At 43.2% G+C, this 20,223-nt stretch overlaps 1 protein-coding gene across 1 annotated transcript in view; it reads right to left on the minus strand.

Annotated features, from left to right (window-relative positions):
• ERN2 (endoplasmic reticulum to nucleus signaling 2) overlaps positions 1-20,223 on the minus strand; it is a 67,498-nt gene that overhangs the window by 36,758 nt on the left and 10,517 nt on the right. The window contains exons 2-6 of the mRNA XM_089682429.1: positions 15,861-15,978; positions 11,565-11,598; positions 11,064-11,136; positions 8,071-8,143; positions 1,108-1,230 (exon numbers count right to left, since the gene is read on the minus strand). Of these exons, the coding sequence (XP_089538555.1) occupies positions 1,108-1,230; positions 8,071-8,143; positions 11,064-11,136; positions 11,565-11,598; positions 15,861-15,978 (421 nt within the window). The remainder of the gene's footprint in view (positions 1-1,107; positions 1,231-8,070; positions 8,144-11,063; positions 11,137-11,564; positions 11,599-15,860; positions 15,979-20,223) is intronic.

The raw sequence follows: 20,223 nt of genomic DNA on the forward strand, positions 1-20,223 counted from the left end.
ATGCATTAACAGTCTGCTGGAGTGATGTATTGGCTCGGCGGCAATTATATAACGGTTGATATGGAGGGTCTTGTTCCTTGGATGCTTTTGTGTTCCTTATGTTAATGCAGTGCTTCTATACCTTCTTGGCTGCATTGTCTGAAAGAGTCAACAATCAAATGGATCCCTCTTTGGGGCGAAACATACTGAGTGCTAAATACTGCAGCTGGGGACATTTGCTTTAATTAATTAAATATTTTTTTAATGTAAAAATAAAATGAGGTTTTTATGCATGAGTCTTTCTTTCTTGCGATTTCTTTTTTTTTTAACTTTGGGCACATCAAATATCCCCATCTGCCCATGTCCCCTTTTTAGGACATGAATAATTTTTCTTAATACTTCGCCAGTCTTTATTAATCACGCAGTGTTCGCTGTTAGTTAAACTAATCAGAAAATCATACACAGATGTATACATACTCCATTGCACCTGTGCTGACCACAAAGTACAATATCGTTAAATGGCAGGGGGTTCATATACTGAAAACAGCCCAGGTCACAAGGTACAAACTAATATATGAGATAGACTCATTACATGCAAAGCAAGATAGTTCAAGCTGTGATTTGTCATTATTGTGATGATTATGGCTTACAGCTCATGAAAACCCCAAATCCACAATCTCAGAAAATGAGAATATTCCATGCAATCAATAAAACAAGGATTGTACATAGAACAATATCGGACCTCTGAAAAGTATAAGCATGCATATGTACTCAGTACTTGGTTTGGGCCCCTTTTGCAGCAATTACTGCCTCAATGCGGCGTGGCATGGAAGCTATCAGCCTGTGGCACTGCTGAGGTGTTATGGAAGACCAGGATGCTTCAATAGGGGCCTTCAGCTCTTCTGCATTGTTCAGTCTCATGTCTCTCATCTTTCTCTTGGCAATGCCCCATAGATTCTCTATTCAGGTCAGGCAAGTTTGCTGGCCAATCAAGCTTAGTAATGAGTCTATCTCATATATTAGTTTCACCTTTTAAGGTGCAATACTGAAATAAATGAACTTTTGCACGATATTCTAATTTTTCGAGTTTCACCTTTAGGCAGCTATAGGAAAATCTGTTGAACTTACGTGTGCGTCCAATATACAGCAGAGGGGACGATGGACACAATCCATCTGATGACTCTGTGGACAGAGTGGTCTGCTTCTCTCCAGATTTCGGATCTACCACAAACCAGGAATCCTGCTTCTTACCTGTACCAAGAAAGACAAAGAACAATGGAAATCTTAAGTAAGGAGCATCTTTGTAATCAGATTGCTTTTTAAGTTTCTAATACCAAACGGAACAAAAAAAGGAGGATCAGGACACAATCGGTTATAGTGACACTTTCAGACAAGTTTGACAACAAGGCTCAATATGTCAGCCTGTCCTTAGAGACAATAGGCTCATCTACATATACATTTGATATAAGTGTTGAGTAAATACTCAACACTCAATAAGTATCAGCCAATAACCTTTATTACTCTAAGGATCCTTCCTATTCATCCCACCATGGAGGCAGAAATACTATGGATCTTATAAGAGATATGGTGGCTACCCTTTAGGCTGCATGCATACAGGGTTATTAAAAACCTCCTATGTGCGCTGGATCATTCTGCTAGGAGCAGCCAGAAAATTCTAGCATAAAAAGGCTTGTTTTGGTGCACATTTATGCAAGAATGGAGTTTTGAGACATACGTGTGTAAACTCATTCTATTAGCCACAGCACTGATTTATTCTAGCCGCTATAATTAATTTACACACATATGCGCAGGTTTACATGTATATGTGCATAAATTATGCCAAGTAGGTTCCTCTATAAGTGCAGGTTTGAGGCATTTTTATGTCACTGAATGCTGCTCAGAAATATGAACCTAACCCCACAATGTGCATGGGCACATTGACTGAAAAAGAGCTGTGCATGGGCACATTGACTGAAACAGAGCTGTGCATTGGCACATTGACTGAAACAGAGCTGTGCATTGGCACATTGACTGAAACAGAGCTGTGCATGGGCACATTGGCTGAAACAGAGCTGTGCATGGGCACATTGACTGAAACAGAGCTGTGCATGGGCACATTGACTGAAACAGAGCTGTGCATGGGCACATTGGCTGAAACAGAGCTGTGTTAGTCTCTAAATGGTATGGGTCAGCACTCAATGGCATAACAAAGCTGTGTGCAATAGGCATAGATATAAAAAAATTTTTTTATAACATATGATTAAAATGCAGCGCTGCATTTTTACTTATATGAAATAGAGCTGTGCATGGACACATTAAATGAAAGAGAGCTGTGAACGAACACATTGGCTGAAACAGAGCTGTGCATGGATACATTGAATGAAAAAGAGCTGTGGACAAGCACATTGGCTGCAATAAAGCTCTGCATGGACACATTGGCTGCAATAGAGCTGTGCATGGACACATTGGCTGCAATAGAGCTGTGCATGGACACATTAAATGAAAGAGAGCTGTGAAAGAGCACATTGGCTGCATTAGAGCTGTGTATGGACACATTGACTGAAACAAAGCTGTACATGGGCACATTGGCAGAAAAAGAGCTGTACATGGGCACATTGACTGAAATAGAATTGTGCAAGGACACATTAAATGAAAGAGCTGTGAACGAGCACATTGGATGCAATAGAGCTGTGCATGGACACATTAAATGAAAGAGAGCTGTGAACGAGCACATTGGCTGAAACAGAGTTGTACATGGGCACATTGGCTGAAATAGAGCTGTGCATGGACACATTAAATGAAAGAGCTGTGAACGAACACATTGGCTGAAACAGAGCTGTACATGGGCACATTGGCAGAAATAGAGCTGTACATGGACACATTGGCTGAAATAGAGCTGTACATGGACACATTAAATGAAACAGCTGTGAGCGAGCACATTGTCTGCAATAAAGCTGTACATGGACACATTAAATGAAAGAGCTGTGAATGAGCACATTGGCTGCAATAAAGCTGTGCATAGACACATTGACTGAAAAACACCTCTAAAGGCTGCCCACTGCACTGCTGACTGCCCACCTGAACACAGCAATGCAGCCACTCAGAGCTGCACACATGCTGCAACCATGGTAAAAATGAAGCAGCATGTTGCATTCGGCAGTGGTAATGCAAACCCATGCAAATCTATAGGGCTATTCTGCAATCGCAGAGTATAGAGTTGAATCAGGCAGTGGGGAGATAGCATATTGTCTCCTCACCGACTGACAAACTCCTCTAAAATGCGATCCACTGAAAAATGCTTTTCATAGGGGCTGCAAGGGTTGCTGCACATGTGAACAAGCCCTAAAAGTGGTGTTTTTTTTCTTCCCTTGTGCATGAAGCCTTAAGGGTTTATGCACACATGCTATTATAGGCTATTTTTTATGCCCAGGATAAATCTCCTTGTGTTTTCATGTGCCCAGGAACTGCATACAGCCTGTCTTACAAGTGAATGGCTGTACTGTATATGGCCGTACTCTTGTCAATGCCCATGCTTCTGTGTGTCAACACTTACCTACGCATGCCTGTTCATTGCATTTCATAAACAATAATGGTTATTAAAGAGGACCTGTTATTAAAGAGTGACCCAAGTGTAATACACACACTATAACCTTTCACAGGAAAAACTGTGCTTCCAACACCCCCCCTATCATCTGGCCCCATCTTTATTAAAGCATCAACTTGGCTCAGCAACTGATTCTAGGGCCACAATGCCAGATAAGATGACACAGCCATGTAACCCCTGGTGCCTGTGCAGTTCTTGAATGTGATCCTAACTGTTACCTCATACAGATCAATTTCTTACTGCTGCCCCATCTTTCTACAAAGTTACGATGCACAGTCAGAGTGAGTGATCACCTGGGGAGAGAAGGCTTTTTCCTGTCTGCAGGATAACATCATGCTCCCAAACTGCAACGCTCAACCTAGACGCAGTCACTTTCCTGATTGTATTTATGTAGACTTGTACAGCTACTGATGGGTCACCTTGGCATATTAAATCAGAACATAAAATTTATTTCTTCCATTAAAGTTTGGAAATGAGTTATTGGCAAGTCCGGAGAAGCTAGTTTTTCCTGCTAATTGTAAAAGGCATAAGAAATCCTTGAAGTGGAGCAGCATTATATGAAGTATCTTTGAACAAACTCCAAGTGGTAATAATGACACAACAGTGTCTAAGGTATATTTATATACAAATATGCTACTGGCTATTTATTCATTGGTTTTCCCTCAGTGAACTGAGAAAGAGTTCCCTGGCGGTGTCAGCTGCTAATCCAGCTCTGAACTAACAGCCGGCATTTATGCAATTCAGTTCCCAAGATGGCTCTAATTACACAGCTATTTAATGAATCAACACAGAAGAGTAAATGGGCAACAGCTCAGGTCTATGAATATGTATTAGACACTGCTGGTTAAAGTGAAAACAATTCAAAATATGTTAACACTTTTACCTGCTAAATGATATTTAATTTTGCTCGGCCTTTCTCATGATTTACACAGTTTACAGCCAGGAAGGTTTCACCCACAATACCAGGGTACCAGGGGAGCTCAACCTTTTGAAGAGCGAGGGCCACTTAAGGGCTCATGTACACTGCAGCTGACAAACTCACGTTTAGGAGCTGTTCAGCGTATTTTCAGCAGCCCCTGAACTCTCCCTAATGATTTCCTATGTGTCCATGTACACAGCGTCGTTTACAGTCGTTTACAGGCATTTGAGTTTACAGTCGTTTTTTTGAACGCAGAAAACTTGTGTTCAGCAGTCGATTTTATCAGTGTTTCAAACGCAAAACACTTGTAAACGCTTGTAAATGCGGCAAATCGCATTTATAAGCGTTTGCGTCTGAAATTTTTTTTTAACTCTTCCAGTTCTCAATGCTGTCCAGAGCCTTTCTTCATCATGAAAAATGCATGCAAAGCGTTTTCAAGGTACTCAGATGGACAAAACACGGAACACAGGATGTTCCTACCAAGTTTGTCACACATTGTAATGACCAATTCACACCTCAGACCTCTCCCACCCTTGGAAACAAAATATATGTTAATGACTATTCACAACTCAAATTCCTCATGAAGACCCCCTGCCAGGAAACCTTAATGACTCCCTCCACCAGACACCTTTCCCACCCTTGGAAACAAAAGATATGTTAATGACCATTCACACCTCAATTTACTCATGAAGACCCCCTGCCAGGTGGCCTTAATGACCCCCTCCACCAGACACCTTTCCCACCCTTGGAATCAAAAGAAATGTTAATGAGCAACTCACACCTAAGTTAATCTCAACACGTACTGCTGTCTCTGCATCTACTCTTTGTATTTCTCTGAAACTGTCTGAAATAGTTAATAATTTACCACTTTTCAGTGCATTCTGGGCATTTGGGAGGTTCTCCTGTGCTTATCTTTAAAAAACACTTCTAAACGCAAACACACATAAACGCGTTATTTAAACGCAACTAAACAGACATTTTTTAACATACGTTTTCTAGCAGTCAGTTTCCATCGTTCAGAAGTGTCCCGTGTACATGGGGCCTAAGTGACTGGTAGCCGGTAGCAGGCCACAATGAAATGAAATGGTTTAGAATTTTAAATTTTTTATTTTGAATAGCATAATGAAGATTTTCCCCCTGCAGCCCCTGAATGCCGATGGGAAGGAGAGGAGGAGAAGCTGGCTTTCAGAGGTTGCAAGAGGAAAATGTAGAGGACCACTTCCTGTATACTGTTATTATTATACAGGATTTATATATTTATTATATCCTGGGAGCTTACAATCTAAGATTCAGCCCCTCTTGCCTAACTGTAAAACAGAATTCGACAGGGAGGACGAACAGGCCCCCCTCCCCCCTGAGCATGGGGCCGGGCCGCTATTGCGACCCCTGACGTTACACCAGTGGTTGAGGGTGTGTGGTAAAAACACATCTCACTTATGGGGTTTTACTCCCCCTCCAAAACTGCAAATGTAAACAAGCCCTTACTGTTCTGAGCCCTATTAGGCTGCTCTCACACTAAGGCTCTCTGCGTTACCTGCACAGCGGGTACGGCATACCTGCGGCTTCCCTGCGGGTTTGCCATGGACTTCTATTACTGTAAATCTTGCGGGTGTGGATATAATAGGAGTCTATGGCTCAGTGCACCTAACCCGCAGGAAACCCTCAGATGCACTGCATTGCACCTGCAGATCAGTGTGAAAGCAGCCTAATTATTATTATTATACAGGATTTATATAGCGCCAACAGTTAGCTCAGCGCTTTACAATATAAAGGGAGACAATACAGCAACAATACAGTTCAATACAAGAGGGATAGGAGGGCCTGATCCTGGGAGCTTACAATCTAGGAGGAACGGGCTAGTGGTACAAAAGGTAGTAACTGTGGGGGATGGACTGGTAGGAGGAATAGACGATTCCATTATTAGCTGAAGGCAGGATAGGCTTCCCTGAAGAAATATGTTTTTTCAGAGATCGCCTAAAAGTGAGCAGAGTACGTGATAGTCTGATAAATTGGGATAGAGAGTTCCAGAGGATGGGGGAAGCTCTGGAGAAGTCCTGGAGACGAGCATGGGAGGAGGAGACAAGGGAGCTAGAGAGCAGGAGGTCGTGCGAGGAGCGGAGAGGATGGTTTGGGTGATATTTGGAGACAAGATCGGTGATGTAATTTGGAGCAGTTATCAATGGCTTTATATGTTATTGTTAATGCTAATAGTTGTGAAACCCTTTTATAGGTTCTAATATGCCCATTGCAAAGTGCAGTGTATGTGTTTTTTGATACACTGACCTTTTCTCTCCTCTTCTGGCTGCTAGAAAGGTCCCAGTGAAGTGCGATTGGTATCACTCCACCTGGGGCAGGAGTTGGCACTACAGAGGAATCATCAGCATATGTGGTCCTGCTCTCTCCGTGGCTGCCTTGCTTCTTCCAGCTCTGATGCTCTGGGATGGCGGATTAGCAAGCTCAAATTGCGATCAACAGGTTGCCAACCCCAAGCATGTGCTTCTCTAATTTGAGGTCGAGGGCCACATCAGAGGGCTCCGAGGGCCACAGGTTGAGCAACCCTGCACTATACGTTCTGGTTCAGCTTCACTACTTTATGGGTCTCATCTTCCTCAAGGGACAGAGGTGATGATGCCAGGCTGTTATCCAATTAGCAGGCGGGAGAGAAATCTACAAAGCTGAAATAGGAAACGTGTGTGGCACTTGCATGGCAATGGGATGTGAATCACAAGACTGGCCAAAAAGATTCAAAAATCCTTTTGAAAGTAAAAAAACAAAAAAATACATGTACAGTTGTGTTCAAATTAATAGCAGTGTGTTGAAAAAAGTGAATAAAGCTCAAAATCCTTCTAATAGATTTTATTTCCATACACACAAATGCATTGGGAACACGACACATTCTATTCCAAATCAAAACATGAAGAAAAATAGATCAAATTTGTGTTATTCCTCTAAAAAAATTGAAGAAAAGTGAATATTAGACTGTTCAAAAAAATCGCAGTGTTTGTATTGTCTTCATTACAAACTCAAACATTCACTATATAAACTGAAAAATGTTTGAAGATTTGGCTTTCCTTTGAATCACTTAATGAATATTTGGTTGTAGTCGCACTGTTTCTGAGAACTGCTGTACATCTGTGTTGTATGGAGTCACCCAACTTCTGGCACCTGTGAATTGATCAGGTTAGTGATATCTGACTGCTATTATTTTGAACACAACTGTATATGTATTTCAGGTTTTTTGACCTCCACTCACTATAGGACACAATAGTGATCTGAGGTCAGCAGAAAGAACCAGCAAGTGCTGTGGGGGACCCAGGAGATCAAAGATCAAAGGTTGATAGGAGACTAACCAGGTGATTGAAGGTTGGTTTCAGAAGCAACTTCAGCAGTGGAGCGGTGTTCAGCAGTGTGGGCAGCAGGAGAGGTAAGTATTTCTTCCTTGCCGGTATGCCATTTTTAAAAGATACTTTGAGTAAGTGCTAGAGTTGCTTTAATATTCATACAAATCATTCTGGTGGCTGCATTATCCTCTGTATAGTGTTATTTTTCTTTAGAACAGTGTGATTACCTGTATACAGGATCCCATCAGAGCTACGGCAGGGAGAGGACTGGACCAATTCCTGGATGGTGAAGGGTAATTTCTACAAAATAAGGAAGACAAAGGATCAGGTGAGGCTATGTTGTCTTACATAATCATCAACTGTATCCTGTAATAACTTTTCATGTCAATTAAAGAAAACCTGTCTTGGAATTTTAAATAAAAAAAAAAGTTTCTTGCTAAATTAGCTTCTGTTGTTGTTATTATTATTATTATAATACAGGATTTATATATTATTATTATACAGGATTTATATATTATTATTATTATACAGGATTTATATATTATTATTATACAGGATTTATATATTATTATTATTATACAGGATTTATATATTATTATTATACAGGATTTATATATTATTATACAGGATTTATATAGCGCCAACAGTTTGCTCAGCGCTTTACAATATAATGGGAGACAATACAGCAACAATACAGTTCAATACAAGAGGGATAGGAGCGCCCTGATCCTGGGAGCTTACAATCTAAGAGATTCTGTTGAGCAAAGTCACCTGCAGAACCTTCATGTGGTGTGCCAGACTTCCAATCGTTCTACCCACTGGCCTTTACGTTACTGTGTAGACTATGCAAGTATCAGGTTTTTTCTTTACCAGGAACCTTTTTTTTAATTTTACTTCTGCAACAGAGTTTCTTTAGAGAAAACCACTCAGTACTGGCCAAGAAAAAAAAAAAAAAAGAGACACCCATAATGGTAAATAATCTAAATACATGTCCGTACATTCATCTCCAATGATCCTCTACTGGATTCTACAAAACAATTAATCTGCAGTTACTATCATCCAGCTCTTATGTCAGCCATACACGGGTCGAAATTCGACCAAGTTTTTGTCCAAAAATCAGACCTAAGAATAATCGGCCGATTTTCGCTCTGTTAGTGGGTAAATGGCACCGGCCGATTTTTGTGGTTCTTCCCCTTTTCAGTGATCGGGCATGTTGCAAAATGAATGAAAAACGACCGATTTTCGACTCAATGATGGTCAAATCATACGATCGTTTTTCCGAAAAGAATACGCGCACGAGCCGTGACCTGGAAGGAACAGAAGTTTCACCTTTTATACGGGGTGACCTTTATGACTCGGTCGGCCGATTTTCAAAATCATTGATGCCACCATCGGATTACCAAGCGAATGACGTTTTAAATTTTCGGCCGAAAAATCGTTCAGGATTCAACCAATGTATGGCCTGCATTAGGTTGCTCCTCCTATGAAAGCCCAATTTGTGGGTGTGTCAATGGATCAGTGGTGGCAGTGCTCAGTTGCCACTACCTCTGTGTAGTGAACTCTCACACTTGTTGCTCGTGTGCTGCCATCATCAGCAGACATCAGCCCTGCACCATTCCCAGAGGTATACTCAGAGCACAGTACTGGAGCCTTATTGGTGCAGGGGGGAGAGAAGGGGAGGGGAGAAGGGGAGGGGAGAGGGGGTGGGGGGGGGGGGAGAAGGGGGGGGGAGAAGGGGGGTGGGGGGGTGGGGAGACCAGGCAGAGCTGGACTGCAAATTAACATGCCACCATGCTAGTACACACTGCCATGGTTGTGGTGAGGCAAAATGTATTACATAGGTGGTGTTCATAAGGCAGTACCCCCACCAAAATGAGACTCAGTAAGGTGAATTGGACCACACCACAACCACGTGTAATGCAGTAACATATAACCTCCAAGCTGCCTGTTAAACTCTTCTGAAAATCAAGCCTTTACAGGCACTGGACCATACATGCCCCCTACATAAAATGTGACGGCGCCTGCCTCGGGAGGTTCCCAGAGCCGGAGGCAAGTACTGTCCATCATTAATAAATCGCCTCCTTGGTTAATGCCTAATCAGAAAGCAAAGAAGGAATGGGGTGTGCACTTCTGACAACGCTCTCAGGAACAGGCCCACCTAGGTAGAGGGGATAAGGTGCGTCATGCCTTTTGTCACATGGGGGACAGGAGCCAGAAGAAAAAACTTCTTCTTTGAAGCACCTAGCCGTAAGTTATTTTTTTTTAGGTTTGCTTCAACAATGCGGTCTCTGTTCATATCCTCACAAAGCCTTAAGCTGGCCATACAACAGATTCCTCCTCTCCATCCACGCTATACAGCACGGATGGACAAAACCTCCCCTGCTGGACTATTGCTATCTGACAGATATCAGAGTATCCAAAGAACGGTTCCATCTGATTGGATGCAGTCATTGTTCCGCCAACAATTTTCCACTTGGCTCCTTTGATTTTTTTTTAATCGGATGATGTCAGGAAGGAGATGGCCAACAAGGCCACCCACTAAGCAAATTCAATAGTGTATGGCCAGCTTTGGTGACTAATGCCCCATACACACGATGAGAATATCGCACGAATGATTGTTTTTTGCATTCTAGTCTCATATCGAAAGTGAAGAGGTTACTAAAGTTACAAAAATTCTTGTACAACAGAAAAAAATTCAGAAGTGATGCAATGTATTTGTATTGTATTCTGGGACGAAAATTGTACGATCTGCTATTGTACGAGAAACATTTTTCGTACCGTCAAAAAAATTCGGATGAAAGCTGTGTACTAACAATCAGATTATCGTATGAAAATACTGCTTTAAAAGCGGTATTTTTTGTAAGATTTTCTGATGGTGTGTACTTGGCTTAAGACCATAATTGCCCCACCACCGATCTGACACCGATTAGGCTGTTTATGGGAATACCTTGGTAGAGAAAACCATTTTTTCTAATGTTGATTATTTTCACCTACAAAGATTTACCAACTGATGGGGAAAATGTCAGTGACCATGATCTGGACAGATCCTTCCACTACACATGGACTTGTGCAGAAACTACGCCGATGCGTCAGTTACGCCATACACGTACGCCAGTGTGTTCCAATAGGATTGAAGACAATCATATTTCTCCTTGTCATACTCAGGGAACAATCTGCTCCGTCTATGGTCAGCAAAGATTTATTATCTGTACATACTTACCATAAGTCCTTCCTTGTTTCTTCCCCCCAAGATGTACAGGCTTCCATCGCTGGGGTCCGGCAGGAAAGCGGGTCTGGAACACAATTGAGAGTCACATCATCAGTTCATACTATGATCATCTACACGGCCTTCCCAGTGACCTATCTTATCTCTGAAATAAAAACTGTCTGCAGTACCCGATAGCAGCTGTGGATCATGAAAGACTGAAAACCGATTAGTGGCTCTGACTACAGACAGCTCTTTTTTCAGACCCTCTTGATAAATGAAGACTGCTGTATCATACCATGTCCTGTATAAAAGGCGATCCGTATTATTCCAGGGCTTAGGCCTTGTTTTATGTGATACCAGAGACAATATACAAAGTTTATTTAGTTATACAAAGTGAATGAAACCAAAAGGGAAAGTAATGCCCGTAGTGACTGGATTCCATCAATTATATTCTTAGAGAAGACATGATAAAACTTGATTGATTGCCTGTTTTAAATCAGCAAAAATACCTACTCAGAGACGTAGAGCGGGACTTGGATGACAGGATCTGAAAAAGAAAAAGTGTATAGTATGAGGGTGATTTCACAGGAAAACAACATTTTTGGTTCCACAATCTTAAAAAACTGAATGAATAATTCAATAGAAGCACTCAGGGCGAAAACATAAATAAATAAATAAATGAATGAGGTACATTTGCACGAAAAACAAAGAAGAAACTAAGTAAAGCCAAACATAATATACAGTATAAACAGTATATACAGTTGTGCTCAAACATTTGCATACAGAAATCGTGAAATTTTGGAATTGATATTGAAAATATCACTGATCATGAAAAAAACTATCTTTTATTTACCCTAGGTTCAAACCTATGCAGGTTGCATTTGATGTGTTCCTGCATTGCGTTTCCTGCATTTTGCGTTTTTTTTCACTTGTGTTTTTGCTGCGTCGAGCGGGGGGGGTAATTTTTTTTATTTTTCTTGTTCCTAGACAGCAAATTTTGAAAATTGAAAATTTGACTGATCATGCCAAGAACTGCTTTTGATATCTTTGTACATCCTTTTCCATCTTTATAAAGTTCCATTACCTTGTTACGCAGGTCTTTTTTACAGTTCTTTTGTGTTACACCTTAGCAACCCACTGCCTCCTTGAATAGCTGTAACGTAGCAATCCCAGGAGGCAGCGGGGTCCAGCACAAGCCACACACCAGGAAGTGCAGCCTTGCAGCACAAAGCATTTAGGTAAATATTAGAACACATTTTGTAAGCGTTCATGTAGGAGGGAAGGCGAAGGGATGAAATGAGAAATTGTTATGTGAGCGAGCTTAGTTCTGCTTCAAAAAGCTGGACCTGAACGCAGAAAGTGAACATTCGTATGTTTTACTGAACTTTGAGGCTCCATTCAAACTTGTGTGACTTGTCATGTGACTTTGGACATCAAAGTCGCATGACAAATCGCAACCCATTCTTTTCAATGGCACCCATTCAAATTGGTGCAACTAAGCCCTGGTTCACACCGGTGCAACTAGTCATGCAATTTGACAATTCCAACTCGCATGACAAGTCGCACCCTATTTTTGGCAATGGAACCATTCGAATCACTGCGATTCCAACGTCGTCGATTTTGAAAATAGCTCCTGCACTATTTTTGGCGATTTCAAGTGCAACTTGCATAGACACCTGAAATCGCACTGACCTGAGGCTTTGAAATTGCACTACTAGAAGTGAAGAAGCACAATTTTAAAGTGGCATTCAGTGTGAACCAGGGCTTAAAAGTGGCAGCAACTTTGAAAAAGTGCCTGCACTACTTTGATGCGACTTTTGATGCAACTTTGATCCAGAGGGTGTAAAGTCAGATGATAGTCGCGCTCAAAGTCGCATCAAAGTTGTGCTCTAAAGTCGCACTGGAAATCTTGTGACTTTAGAGTCAGGCAGATCTGAATGGAGTCCTAGAAATGTTAATTTCGCATTAGTTGTATTGTATGTATGGGTGGCATCACCCCTCCCAGGCATTCCCAGATGTTGTCAAAAGCTCTCTCTTCTCCCCTGCAGCTGCTGCTGGTTGACACTGGGGAAGGATGGGACAAGGGGCCAAGAAGGAGGGGTTCCATGTCATCAAGTGGAGGGAGGTGCTCAGTACTTGTCAGTCCCATGTTCCTCACCTGTACAGCCTCTTACCAGAATATGAGGGCAGACTGCCATTCTCCTGCTTTCCACGTGTCATGTGACATATCACATGACCAAGGAGGAGATAAAGAAAGAGCAGTCTTCACTTCTGGGAAGGTGCCACACTGAGAAGGTCTGAAATATAAGTGCACAGAGGGTAGGGGGAGCAAGATAGACTCAGAGCTCCCTTCTCCCAGCATAGCCACTCATCCAGAGCCACAGAGGTCCCCTTATAGTTAAATGCACCCCGCAGATTCCCCACCTTCCCAACTCCCCTCCCCCCCCCTTCATACCACCACCAAATCAGTTCTCCTCAGGGGTAATTTTGACACCACAGATGCAGGGGCATTTATACCTTTCAGTGGCATCAACAACACAGGGGCATCCAATGCCAGGGCATTTCTTTCCACATCACTTTCAGCCCCATATTCTGCTGTGGGATAGGATGTCACATATGTTTTAATGTGGCATGCTGCACCTCACACCCTACACCCCCGATTCCCAGGGAAGGATGGGGAGGGGTGCAGTTTGGCCCTTGGTGCCAGGTAGGTAGATAGTCACTATACATCCCCTAAGGTGATTAGTTGCTGTGGACAATGGCGACACGTATACTATATTTTCCACGAATGAAGTCTTGTGCTTCTCTGTACTTCATTGTGTGATCCGAGGAAAGATAAATCTTTGGAACCGGAGTTACCAGGAAATCAGATGATGGGAGGGGCACAGATCGTAGGGTCGAAAACTTGCCAAACAAGTTCCATTTGTGTGTAATAATCAGGATATGTTCCGTGAAAGGAGGTTAGGACAAGTGTAGCCGGCCGGATAGGATGCTCTGTGAGTCATGCTTGCTGTTTGTCAATTTTGCTGAGAGCAAGCAGACCTCCATAGGTCCCAATTCGAATGCGATGCTTGTCACTGCTATCAGCAAAAAAAAAAAAGGGGGCTACTTCTTGGAATGTACTGTATAATGAACCCTGTGGGGAGGGATTGAACCAGAGTGGGGAGGGATTGATACACCTGTCCAAGCTCTCAGCAAATTCGAAACAATAGAGATTAAGGCAGTAGAAGTCATTTAAAAATGTTTTTAATTTTCACAAAGTAAAGATCAAGATAAAGGAGACCACAATGTATGAAAATATGAAAGCAAAAATGTTGGACAATTACCAGTTTTGACAAAATTTGGATCATTTGGATTAGGCATTTCCTTTACCCACTTTTGATAGACAACTCCTACTGTGGGACACAGGGACAATGCGCAAAGGTGGCCCCCAAACAGGCCATGTGACAAAGTGGAATGGTGGCCCACAAGAAGGGTATGGGACAATGGTGGCACTCAAGAAGGGTATGGGACAATGGTGGCCCACAAGAAGGGTACGGGACAATGGTGGCCCACAAGAAGGGTACGGGACAATGGTGGCCCACAAGAAGGGTACGGGACAATGGTGGCCCACAAGAAGGGTACGGGACAATGGTGGCCCACAAGAAGGGTACGGGACAATGGTGGCCCACAAGAAGGGTACGGGACAATGGTGGCCCACAAGAAGGGTACGGGACAATGGTGGCCCACAAGAAGGGTACGGGACAATGGTGGCCCACAAGAAGGGTATGGGACAATGGTGGCCCACAAGAAGGGTATGGGACAATGGTGGCCCACAAGAAGGGTATGGGACAATGGTGGCCCACAAGAAGGGTATGGGACAATGGTGGCACTCAAGAAGGGTATGGGACAATGGTGGCACTCAAGAAGGGTATGGGACAATGGTGGCCCACAAGGGTATGGGACAATGCACAATGGTGGCACTCAAGAAGGCCACAGGACAATGCACAATGGTGGCACTCAAGAAGGCCACAAGACAATGCACAATACCCTTTAATTACCCAATGTATTTGTTTCTGGTCAGGCAGACCCTTGCATTACATACAAAGTTGGTACCATCAACTATGTGGTGCAAAGACCTGCCTGATTGGATACAAGTGAATTACTTGCTTAGGGTTGTGCCTAAATTACATAGTTTTGGTAATCTCTGTGCAGAGATTGTACAGTCTGAGTGTTTATTGTATGGCCAGCTTACAAGCCCTTGTGGGCTCAAAAAGGTTAGTCTGGCCATAGACTGATCATAAAAAAAAAAAAAAAAAAAAAAAAAAGATTCCCCCATACACACAAGCAAGGTGGATGGAGGAATCTTACCTGCTGTGCCATTGTATTCTGACAGTGGGAACTCTTCTTCTGTTACAATACATTATACAGCGGCTATAGCTGATTGCCTGCGGCCTGATGATCGAGAAAAGGCTTCCAACAGTCCTGTTCAACAGAAGTCAATCTTTGGATTGATGGCTATAGACAGGGAACAGCCACACACGGATCAAAATGTGACCAATCCTGGCTGAACCAGTCAAATTTTTATCCATCTATGGCCACCTTTAGGTTAACATACATTACGATCTGACCTTGCGATCGCCTTTATATTTTCCAAAACTATATAATATGGGAACAAACCTAAACTATCTAATCAATCAATATCCAAACAGAGAAGCAATTGCATTGCATACTTTGTTAGTAGATCTAAAGGAGATTGTACAATCAGATTGTAATGTGTGTGATAAGCTTTACGCTCAGTACAGGTAAGTGTAGACAGAGAAGACTCACCATCTCTCAGGGTCCACATCACATCTCCAGTCTTCTTACTGACAGCGTGAAAACTCCCATCCAGCGTGGACACGAAGAGGAGGGATTCTGGGAGGGAGACGGAGGCCCCGGCATCACACTACAATGGAGGAAACATCAGGACACCATGTAAGGGGAGTGAAACTGCAGGTACAACATTCACTTATCCAGCTACTAAACCATTTTTTGGCCCCTGGACAGATGAAACCTGATTGACTACTCTGGGTACCAGATCCATTAAAGGAGACCTGCACTTACAGAGGCACACTACTATCACTGACCTTGTCCTGAAACTGCTGCTTGCCTGGCTCCCTCTGGCTGTCATAGTGTCTGATCCACTGACATGAAATAAGTATTCAGATCAGAAAAGTCAGTGTGAAGTCAGAACTCCTGATTAGCAAATTCAAAAATCAGCTCAGCGGCTCAGAAAGTACTGAAGCCAAAGGATCAGTATGACAGTCAGGGAATTCACTTTTCCAGCAATGGCAGCTTTCATATAGGTACAGTGCTGTGAAAAGGTTTTTTTCCCCACTTTCTGATTTTTTTTCATTTTCATATATATTTGTCACACTGAAATAATCAGTCATCAAACAAATGTTAATATTATACAAAGATAACCTGAGTAAATACAAAATGCAGTTTTTCCGTGATGATTTCATTTATTAAGGGAAAAAAGCCATTCAAACCTGCCTGGCCCTCTGTGAAAAAGTAATTTCCCCCTCCCCCTTGCTAAATCATGAATGAACAGTGATTAACCACATTTTTTTGAAAAGCAGAGTTAAATTTAACTTGCCACATCCTGGCTTGATTACTGCCAGACCTGTTGAATCAAGAATTCATTAAATAGAAGCTGCCTGACAAAGTGAAGCACGCTATAGATCTCAAAAAGCAAAACATCATGCCATGATCTAAAGAAATTCAAGAACAGACGAGAAACAAAGTAGTTGACATGTATCAGTCTGGAGAGGGATACAAAGCTATTTGTAAGGCTTTAGGACTCTAGCGAACCATGGTGAGAGCCGTTACCTACAAATGGAGAAAACTTGGAACAGTGGTGAACCTTCCCAGGAGTGACCGACCTACCAAAATTACTCCAACAGCATAATGGCAACTCATCCAAGAGGTCATAAAAGAACCCAGAACAACATCTAAAAGAACTTCAGGCCTCACTTGCCTCAGTTAAGTTCACAATGCAACAATAATAAAGAGACCGGGCAAAGATGGCAACCATGGGAGAGTTCTAAGACAAAAGCCACTTCTAACCAAAAAGAACACAAAGGCTCGTCTCACATTTGCCAAAAGACATCTTGATTATCCCCAAGACTTTTGGGCAAATATTCTGTGGACTGATGAGACAAAAGTTGAACTTTCTGGAAGGTATGCGACCCGCTACATCTGGCGTAAAACTAGCACAGAATTTCATAAAAAGATCATCATACCAACAGTGAGACATGGTGGTGGTTGTGTGATAGTCTTGGGCTGCTTTACAGTTTCAGGACCTGGGCCATAATTGATGGAACCCTTAATCCTGCGCTCTCCCAGAAAATCCTGAAGGAGAATGTCTGGCCATAAGTTCCTGACCTCAAGCCCAAGCGCACTTGGGTTATGCAGCAGGACAATGATCCGAAACACACCAGCAAGTCCACCTCTGAATGGCTCAAAAAAATAAAACAAACAAAATTAAGGTTCTGGAGTGGCCTAGTCAAGTCCGGACTTAAATCTGAGAGTTCTTTGCCATGAGGTGCAATGTTGAACTTCCAGTGACCAGTATGAGAGAGTGAGAGCGATAACACCAAATTTAACACACCTGCCCCCATTCACACCTGAGACCTTTTAACACTAATGAGTCAAATGACACCAGGGAGGGAAAATGGCTAATTGGGCCCAATTTGGATATTTTCACTTAGGGGTGTACTCAATTTTGTTGCCAACGGTTTAGACATTAATGGCTGTGTGTTGAGATATTTTGAGGGGACAGCAAATTTACACTGTTATACAAGCTGTACACTCACTACGTCACATTGTAGCAACGTTTCATTTCTTCAGTGTTGTCACATGAAAAGAATATTATTATTATTATACAGTATTTATATAGCGCCAAAAGTTTGCTCAGCGCTGTACATTATAATGGGAGACAGTACACGAGACAGTACAGTAACAATACAGTACACCAGGGGTTCCAGGGCCCTGCTCCTTGGAGCTTACAATCTAGGAGGGAGGGGATAGTGGTACAGGAGAAAATAGCTGTGGGGGATGGAGTGGTAGGAGGAGTGGAGGAGATCGGCAGTTAGGTGAGGGCGGGGTAGGCTTCCCTGAAGAGATGGGTTTTCAGGGTGTGCCTAAAGGTGAGGAGGGTAGGTGACAGTCTGATGGATTGGGGTAGTGAGTTCCAGAGGATGGGGGAAGTCCTGGAGAAGTCCTGGAGCCGGCCATGACAGTCTGATGGATTGGGGTAGTGAGTTCCAGAGGATGGGGGAAGTCCTGGAGAAGTCCTGGAGCCGGCCATGACAGTCTGATGGATTGGGGTAGCGAGTTCCAGAGGATGGGGGAAGCCCTAGAGAAGTCCTGGAGAATAAAATATTTACAAAATTGTGAGGGGTGAACTCCCTTCTGGGAGATACAGTAGATCCATCTACCTTCCCACCATTGGATTTTCCATTCAGACTAATCAGGATAATTTCTCTGAAACTGATGGGTTTTGCCCCGAGTATGTGTCTTTTTGATAATTTATACATGCAGTCAAATTGCCAAATCTGTGAAAAATTATTCGATTGGATCAGTACATGTATGGCCACCATAAGAAAAACTCTTATTGTGTAAAGAAAACGGAATTTGTGAGATGAGGAGAGGGGGAGGTGCTTGTAGTCCAAATCCAGACAGCAGCCTGGGGTGACAACGCTGCGCCTCCTTACAGTACAGTGAAGGAGTGTTGTCACAGGATTTCCTTTGCTGGCTCTTTACAGCTGAATAGACCAGTGGGAATTGTAAGAAGGGCGACAATGTGCTGATAAGGGGGGTGATTAACCCCTTTCTGTCCACCCCGGTGTTCCTTTAAAAAGTTCTGAATGCCAGGGGGAGGATCACTGATCACGATTGGACGGCGGTCCTGCTCGTCTGTCTGCACAGATGTCAAATTGGGAGCAGCGGTTGTGTCCGTGCATCCCAATAGACATGTATGGAACTGCCTGTACACCCCTGTGCTGGTAAACACGGCGTACATTGTAGCACGCCTGTGTGAACGAGGCCAAAAAAGCAGAAGTTGTGTGAGTTTTCTGAACACCCCCCCCCCTGAGTGTATACAGCAGAGAGATCACACACCCGGCTGCTCCTGTGTTTACATTATGGGTGGATTAGTGCCGCCACCTAAAACAATGGAACGCATTGGCCAGGGTCACATGACTCAGAGCACCATATCACACTGAACTGCTGTGACACACATGACATGATAGGACCCCCCTGCCTGATGACAAGAAGTTACCATGTCTCTGTCCTGGAAAGACCCCACCTGGTGTCCTGCTGCTGATCGGGGACCCGGCTATTGTCCAGCACGGGGAAAATGAATGACAGTGTCCGGAACATTCCAAAGTCACACACAGGAGGACCAGGAGGGACACGGCCATCATGTGCAGGGACTGGCTTTCTGGTAATTGTCCAGTTCCAGCGATGTGCATACAAAACACGGACACATTGACATGAATGGAGGCCTTACAATGTGTACGCCTGACTACGAACTTCTACTATTCTCTTCCTTTTGATCCCTTAAATATACCAATAAACATTATTTTTTTACATCTGTTCAATAAGTTTAAGGAACACCTGTTGATCCTGCCAGAAACTGGGAAAGCTCCTAACTTCCTGGGCTCTCTGCAGGGTTACCTCAAGCCATGTTATCAACCCTGCCTAATTCTCCTCAGGGGGCTACAGAACACCCTATACTCCAGGAAATGAGTGAACGTTGTCACCCTGGACAAGAAGTGAGCTTGGTCACCCTATAGGTCAGGAAGCAAGTGTGTGCGGTTATCCTGGACAGGAAGTGAGCGCGGTCACCCTATAGGTCAGGAAGTGAGTGAGGGTGGTCACCCTATAGGTCAGGAAGTGAGGGTGGTCACCCTATAGGTCAGGAAGTGAGTGAGGGTGGTCACCCTATAGGTCAAGAAGTGAGTGAGGGTGGTCACCCTATAGGTCAAGAAGTGAGTGAGGGTGGTCACCCTATAGGTCAAGAAGTGAGTGAGGGTGGTCACCCTATAGGTCAGGAAGTGAGTGAGGGTCATCATCCTATAGGTCAGGAAGTGAGTGAGGGTCATCATCCTATAGGTCAGGAAGTGAGTGAGGGTCGTCACCCTAC

This window comes from Staurois parvus, unplaced genomic scaffold (assembly GCF_062004578.1).
Source record: "Staurois parvus isolate SC_StPar_1 unplaced genomic scaffold, SC_StPar_1.0 ptg000289l, whole genome shotgun sequence".
In the NCBI taxonomy this organism is placed as follows: Eukaryota; Metazoa; Chordata; class Amphibia; order Anura; family Ranidae; genus Staurois; species Staurois parvus.